We start from the raw sequence: 8518 nt of genomic DNA on the forward strand, positions 1-8518 counted from the left end.
GCAGGGTAGGGGGTGTGATGGTTGTTGAAGGGGTGGACACAGAAGGAAAGAATTAGAATTAGAATTAGATTTTATTGTCACGTGTACTCACGTACAGGGATATAGGAGTACAGTGAAAAGTTTACAATGTCGCCATTCACGGCGCCAACATGGGAGAGTGGGTTGACAGCAAGAGAGGGAGGTGCTCTCAGCCAACCTCCCTCCCCCAATGCTAATGCCAGATCCATCAATCAGCCACTAAGTTTAATGTTAAACATATTTGCCAGCAGTGTTAAATATTGCACATTGCAAACTACAAACAAGATATTTGACCAATAATTATTGCACATTTGAGAATTAAGTTGTGTATATTAAATATAAGTTATCGCTTGATAGTAAGTTTACATTTGAATGGGTTTCTTGACATTAACACTTATAACACACAATATATAAGTTATTTTCTGCCATACTACTTCAGACTACAAAATACACATTCTGCAAAGGAAACAACACTGGAATCAATTATCAACTTTACAAAGTTGTAATGCAATTGTTCTTTTAAATTTTTGTGTGAAAAAGCATAATATAAATAATACAAACCAACTGGATTCAACAGAACATACATCAGTATTCGTAATGTCCCAGATGTAGAAAAAATGGAATATTAAAATTTACAATTACCAAGGTAAAGAATGGCATGAATAATACAGGTGGCTTTTTGTTTTCCTTTTCACAAGTATTACAAAATTAACTGGCATCACTGGGCCATTTTAAATGTAGTTTATTTTTTGTAGGTGCAAACTGTGTAAAATCAGCTGCAGTTAGCTCAGTAACACCTGAAACTGGACAACCATGTGGTGTCAGTATGAATTCTACAAGAGAAGAAAAGATAGCCTGGTGGGTTCCAGCTGTGCAACCATAGCCCAATTAAAATGTCCTTGTCAAAGCTGTCTTTGACCTCACTGTTGATACACAACAGAGCTGATAAAAGTAACATTACCTGTTGTAACTGTGATGTGAGCTAACAATCTTAAGCTGTTGAGAAGCAAATATCTTGTGCCTTAAAAGCTTAATGTCATTCTGGCAGGGGTTCAGTAATAGAAGGAAGTGACCAAACTTGTTTTAAATGTCAACAGTGTCTAAAGACTGTCGCTCACACCACAAACTTGCCTTTAAGTTTAAAGGAAACCAAAATTTTGCATTAATCCAGCAGGCATCATCTTTGTCTGTTTACTGCAGTATTGTTTTGTAAATTTTGGGTAGCAAAATGAGTATCAGTTAAACAAATAATTGGTATGTCCTGCTTCATTTCAAGATTGGTGTTTATGACCTGAGGCACCATTTGGCATTGACTCTGGCTTCTTAGTAGCACCATTGTTTTTGACAGCACTAAATGCAATAAGAATAAGCAAAGTCTCTGTTTGTCAACTAACTCAAATTGCTTCAATGATAATGTTACAGAAAGCATCTGCTTTACAATAACCTGAAAGAAGAAATATTTCAGTTTGAGTCACATGACGGCAATATGAAATGCCAGTGTTGTGAATGTACAAGATGGCTATAATATGAAACCAAATAAAATATTTGATAAACTTTTGAAATCAGAGGTGAAACTATAATCAGACGCATTATGCTATTTGTTAACGTGAGCACTGATGATACTGAGACATTTGTTCATTCATATTTTGAAGCAAGCACTTGGATAATGGGATATTCTCAATAGAATCTCAATCTTGTGCATTTCATTCAAATAGTATACATGACATGTTATTACAATGTGTAGCTTGTATTATATCATCTCAGGAAATGCAAAATAAAGTACTTATAAAAGCATAAAACTTATTCAAATAAGATTTTTGTTGAGAAAAACTGACCACTTGGGCCTACTGTTTATTCTAACCTGGTATCTGCCAGATCTTGGCACTGGTTCTATAATTGTATTGTTAACTTGTGAACCATACTGAATCTGAAAAACCTTATCTATTGCTGTAATTTAAACTATAAAGATAATAATAAAAACTTTTTTTAAAAGGACAGCACTTTTCAATGTGTCCTTGTGATGCCTAAGAACCTTAAAATACTTGTTTAAAAATGTTTTTCCTACAAAAGTATATCTTCAAAATGGTGCAGTCACTTCATACAAATGTTAAAGAACAGACTCAATGTTTTCACACATTTCATTCTCTCCCAAATGATAGATCAAAGTTGTCCTTCCAGATGATTTGTTTGAATCCGTTGCAGCTGCATCTAATGTTAATGTTGAAGCAAACAGATCTGATGTGGTCATTCGACCGACTGAGTCTTCATCTCCCTGAATATACTCCTTGGAATGACTCTTTATATAATGCCATGTAGTTGTGTATAATATAAAGGCAATTGTTTTCAAGCCTATGGCAATGCTGACATAGAGATATCTATAGGAATCGTTATCGTATACAGCACATGCTCCACTTTTATTGCAGGTTTCTGACCAGATGAGACAAGTAGAGTCAATTGCAGCCCCAAAGATAAGTGGTGGTGGGATAAAACCTAAACAAAAGCAAAAAATAGGCAGAATGAATAAAATGAACCCATCATAAAGAAGTATATCACTAGTGTAATGATCATTTGATCGATTTCTAACTTATACATGTACAATATTAAAGATACAAATAAATTATCAAAATCTAGGAATTGAGCAGGAAACTTAGCTTGAAAGGGATCAAATCAAAAATAAGACTACAATATTGAAAGTTCAAGACATTACATTTATCTGAAGGACTTTGGTGTGAATAATCCTCAACTGTATATTTATTCAAGAACCTTATTACATTGAGTTGAGTGATTCCAGCGAGTCCGTTGTAATTCTTTTATTATAGAGGAAGAAGTATAGTGAAATTCTTTCTCAATGAAAATATCAGCTTCTGGACACATTTGTTTATAGTCCTTTAAAACTGGTGATGTTGCAAATGAATGAGAGCAATCATAAAGGCATAGTGGAAAGTCTCCTGTCATGGCTGAGTTCCAAGTAAAGAAGACACCAGACTCTGAAATCAACTGCTCCAGGAGAACAACAGAAAGGCTTTAGCGATGTCCACAAAAGCATCCCGCAGAAGGTTAAACATGCCAGGAGAACTGCCGAAGGGGAACAAAATGGCTGTCATGGCAGTTATAGAATCATAGAGATGTACAGCACAGAAACAGGCCCTTTGGTCCAACTCATTCATCCATGCCAACTATAATCCCAAACTAACCTAGTCTCATTTGCCAGTATTTGGCCCATATCTCTCTAAACCCTTCTTATGATATACCCATCTAGATACCTTTTAAGTGTTGTAATTGTACCAGCCTCCACCACTTCCTCTGGCTATTCATTCCATACATGCAACACCCTCTGAGTGAGAAAGATGCTTCTTAGGTCCCTTTTAAATCTTTCCCCTCTCACTTACGCCCTATAGTTTTGGATTCCCCTACCCTGGGGAAAACACCTTGAGTACTCAACCTATCCATGCCCCTCATGATTTTATAAACATTTATAAGGTTATTCCTCAACCTCCAATGCTCCAAGGAAAATAACCTCAGCTTTATAGCTCAAACCCTTCAACCCTTGCAACATCCTTGTAGTTCTTTTCTAAATCCTTTCAAGTTTCGCAACATCTTTCCTATAGCAGGGAGACTGGAATTGAGCACAACATCCTGAAACTGGCCTAACCAATGTCCTGTACAGCTGCAACATAACCTCCCAACTCCGATACTCAATGCACTGATGAATAATGACAATGGTACCAAATGCCTTCTTCACTATCCTGTCTTCCTGCAACTTCACTTTCAAGGAACTATGAATCTGCACTCCTTTTTGTCTGGCAACACTCCCTAGCACCTTACAAATCAGTGTTAGTCCTGTCCTGATTTGCCCTACCAAAATGTAGCACCTCATATTTATCTAGATTAAACTCCAACTCCCACTCCTCAGCTCATCTGATCACAGTCTCGTTGTACTCTGAAGTAACTTTTTTCATTGTCCACTATATCTCCAATTTTGGTGTCATCTGCAAATTTACTAACCATACCTCCTATATTCACATTCAAATTATTTAAATAAATTATAGTTTCAGAGTTTTTACTGACCAAAATGGAGAAGGTTATTCAGGAAGGTACTGAGCACAAATTTCTTCAGCAACATGCAAAAACAAAATCGTGATGTTGGAGAAAGTGCACAAACCTCCAAACGCCACAACCACTGATCCTTCACACAGTACCTGTCTCACTGGTGGAAGAGTCTGCAGACCGCACATCAAACTAATCAGCCATCACAAAACCCATCAAACTGAAGTGGAAGCAAATCACCCTCACTTCCAAAGGATTGCCAAATGGAGTCAAAAATGAGGTCATTTTTACTGTTGCAATAACATAAAGCAGGTGACAACAAATCAACATCTCATTTCATATCTCTCCTAAATATCATTTCTATTTTCATGAGATATTTAAAATTACTGCAAGTGAGGTGATGAACACATTCAGTTAATGATTTGCTTCACATTTTGATGTAGTACAGAAGCAAATTCAATTATCCAAAGCTAACATCTTGTTTAATACAAAAAAACACTAAAATTGCACAGCTGTTCCCAAATAGAGAGTTTGAATTTTGTTTGTAGCTGGATGAGGGGTCATAACCAACAGAATAGTCTATTTTTTTCCAGGAGATTCCAGACCTGTCAATATTTAGTGTGTTCTTGAGATTCCTTTATGAATTTCAGACACATTTTTGATTTCAACCCAAATGTTCATGTAATGTTATTTGTATTACACCTTACTAATAAACCCATGATTAAAGTTGGGAGAAGATCATATTTGTTGGTTCCTTGAGCTACCTTGAGAAAACTGACAATAAATTTGATCACAATGAAATTCTGAAGCATGTTGCATCTGAAGAAGAGTCATTTATTAATTAAGCTTTTGAGTGATTTAACTGCTTCACTACGTAAGAATTCTAAAGGGAATATTATATTTATATGTACTTAAATTTACTTATAGCAAAGTCTGTTTTCAAAAAATAGCACACAGTACAAATAATTTAATGTTACCAATACAATGAGACTTTAATCTGCACAACCTATTAGATTGGTGCCAATGCTAATAACGATTCTTGCCAAATTTTCTGAAACCCGAGGACCCATTGCACTTTTTTCCCTATTGTAACACCAACTTCTCAAGTACAATTAGGCATAGGCAACAAATGCCTAGGCAACAAAAGGTACTCTTCCAGCAATGCTCATGTCCCAGGAACAAATAAAGACAAGGATACATGTCGATCTTGCAGAATTAAGAATGCCACATAATTTGCAAAGCCCTCCCCTGAGGAATACATGGCAACAAAACATCCCTTCTCACATGCTTAGGTAGTACACCACATTATTCTTAAGAAGACAGCAATTTCATGCCAAACAACTCAGGTGTGGTCACATCTAGGAGAAAGTGAGGACTGCAGATCAGAGCCATAAAGTGTAGCGCTGGAAAAGCACAGCAAATTAGGCAGCATCCAAGGAGCTGGAGAAACAACATTTCAGGCATAAGCCCTTTATCAGACTTAGGCCCAAAACTTCAATTCTCCTGCTCCTTGGATGCTGCCTAACCTGCTGTGCTTTTCCAGTATCATACTTTTCAAATATAGTCACATCTACCCTTCTTAGTTCCACAGAAGTACAAATTTAGAAATTCCATTAACATCCTAAAGGATTCTTGTACTGATTGGTTTGTATGTTGTAAGGGTAGTAAACATCTGACAGCAGAATTGTATGCATAGCTGTTCAAATAGCAAATGAAAACTGGCTTCAACACTATTACCAACAGGAGATTAGACTCTTGAAGCTTAGTGAGGTTATTTTCTCCATGACACACAGATATTAATTTGGCACATAGCTGTGAAGAAAACTCTGGGAAAGGAGGAGTAAATACTGTTAATTTCAACCCAATAAACTAATGGCAAAGAGATAACCATCCAATTTTCATTGGCATCAAGTTAATTAAAAGTTGATGTTTTTGACCTACTTTTCAGATTTAAAACAATAGGAGTCATTCTGTTTAAGTGAGAAATTGTTCTGATCGAAAATGAGGATTTAAAATGTGGGAGGTCAGCGTGTCTCTAAAAAGTTTCCATTTAATTATCACTAAACAAGATGAAACAATTCCCGAAAATAAAAACAAATATTTTGCGTGTAAGTAAATATTAGGATGTGATATGTTTTCATGATATGGCATCAAATCAAACATTAACAATTGTATTAAATTCTTTTCAGCCAACACGGATGGATGGCATTGGTGATGAATTGGTGCTTATATGCACCAGTACTGTAGTACTGCTATGTCAAGTTCAACAGTAGAGGATTGGAACACAAAAACATTACCAGAATTACAGTCCATGGATTTTCTGCCTTTTGGTGAAGTAAGGCATGAAAATCTCCAAAGTGTAACATGGAAGATGCTCTCCTGTTCAACATTTACAGCTAGTAATTACATGTGGTCAGCCTATGACAATCAGCTAATTGACAACTCAGTAGTACCTCTGCTCTGGCAGTGTATTGTTTTCTTAAATCAACCTACTCAGAGATGTTATTACATATCTCTAGTGAATATAGGACTTGAAGCTCGGCCTCTACTGTTTTACTACCATCTTGTGCCATGTAGCTGGAGGACCAACTTTGAGGAATCAGGAGGTGAGATATTCACCACATAATCCTAGCCTTCAAATACACCTGTAGCTACAGTTTTTATGTGACTGATCTAGTTAAATTTCTGATCAATGGTAAGCTCCCAAAATATTGCCAATAGGAAATTCAGTGATGGTCATGCCACAGAATGTAAGGTGAGATGGTTATATTCTTTATTATTGGAGATGACAATTGCCTGGTACTTCTGTCATTAAGCCCCTGTGTACGGCACTAAGTGCTTCAGTGTCTGAGAAATTGCAAATGGTGCTGAACATTGTGTAATCATCAACATATTCCCACTTCTGATTTGATGAGGAGGGAATGTAATTGATAAGGCAACTATAGATGATTGAGCCAAGGACATGACTCTGAGGAGCTCCTGCAGAAATGTCCTGGGCCTAAGATGACTGAAAACCAACAATCATATGAACATCTTTTGTATGAAGTATGATTCCAGCCAGTTCACCCAATTCTTACAATCACTCATTTTGCTAAGGTTTCTCACTACTGCATTTAATCAAATGCCGCCTTGATGTCTAAATGATGATAATAATGGTAGTAAGCAAATTCTGTGCACATTGCAAATCTTTACCTCAACAAAAATCAGAGACCATAAGAATTTCAGTACATGCAGTACCTCACACAGTCTACATTTTGAATAAACATCTAGCAATTTTACAAAGATCTCTGGGCTTCTTCTTCTCATAACGGGTTTCCAAACCTGTAAGTCTGTAAGCAACTCCAGTTAAAAATTTAAAATATCATACAGTTTGTAATGATATACCTAAAAATTCCATTTCATCTTCAACCATTGAGTGAAGAGTCGGTCAGAATTAATAAGATTTCATTGTGTTAAAATCTAAATTTATCCTGTTTTGAAGACTGGACCTTAGGAGTGTCATAGCATATTCAAAGCACAGAGCTACATATTGCTTCTATTAATAATGAAATCTACCCTATTTTGTTATGATGTCTCACCTATTTTGCTTTGTTTATAACTGACAATGTTGCCACCAACATTTTAATGGTGTACGACTAAAACTTGGCTTGATTTTCATCTGCATTAAATTGCACCCTTACATTAGACTAGGATCACCACAGTCTTAATGGCCATAAACATAATGAAGTGTGGATACATCCAAAACTGACAGGTATTAATATTGCAAGCTTTTCAATTTTACAAACTCACTGAAGCTCAAAAGTATTAAACAATATATATATGGTTCTTTCTGAAACAGGTTTGAATTTTGACACAGGTTTGTGTAACATTTCATTCCTGAGGGGAAAGAAAAGCATTATTGTTAGTTCAGTTCAAATACTCTGATTGAAAAGGAGAATTTGCAGGAGGGGCAAGTACAAGCTAATATTGTGAAATAAATTAACAAAAGAGAAAATATTTTAATAATACTTCTAATTTCTTATTTCAGGGAATCTCTGGAAAGATAATTGGCCAGGGAAGTGCTATAATGAAGATTTAATTTACATTATGAGGATAGGTTGCATAAACAGGCAGCACGGTGGCTCAGTGGTTAGCACCAGGGACCTGGGATTAATTTCACCCTCGAGTGACTGTTTGTGTGAAGTTTGCACATTCTCCCCATGTCTGTGTTGGTTTGCTCTGGATGCTCTTCCTACAGTCAAAAGATGTGCAGGTTAAGTGGATTGGCCGTGCTAAATTGTCTATAATTAGGTGGATTAGCCATGGGAAATACAGGGATAGGGTAGGAGGGTAAGTCTGAATGCTGTTCAGAGGGACGCTGTGGATTCAATAGCCTGCTTCCACACTGTAGGGATTCTATGATAAACTTAGACTGTAATTTTCAAGTTGAATTGATTGAAGTTGACCAAATCAA

General features: G+C 36.3%; 1 protein-coding gene across 1 annotated transcript in view; it reads right to left on the bottom strand.

Annotated features, from left to right (window-relative positions):
* Window positions 1–328: 328 nt before the first annotated feature.
* The window catches only part of LOC122559852 (solute carrier organic anion transporter family member 3A1-like), a 290872-nt gene continuing 282682 nt past the window's right edge, over window positions 329–8518 (bottom strand). Inside the window, exon 9 of the mRNA XM_043709972.1 lies at window positions 329–2508. Coding sequence (XP_043565907.1) covers window positions 2126–2508 — 383 coding nt within the window. The 3' untranslated portion in view covers window positions 329–2125. The remainder of the gene's footprint in view (window positions 2509–8518) is intronic.

This window comes from Chiloscyllium plagiosum, chromosome 2 (genome assembly GCF_004010195.1).
Source record: "Chiloscyllium plagiosum isolate BGI_BamShark_2017 chromosome 2, ASM401019v2, whole genome shotgun sequence".
NCBI lineage: Eukaryota > Metazoa > Chordata > Chondrichthyes > Orectolobiformes > Hemiscylliidae > Chiloscyllium > Chiloscyllium plagiosum.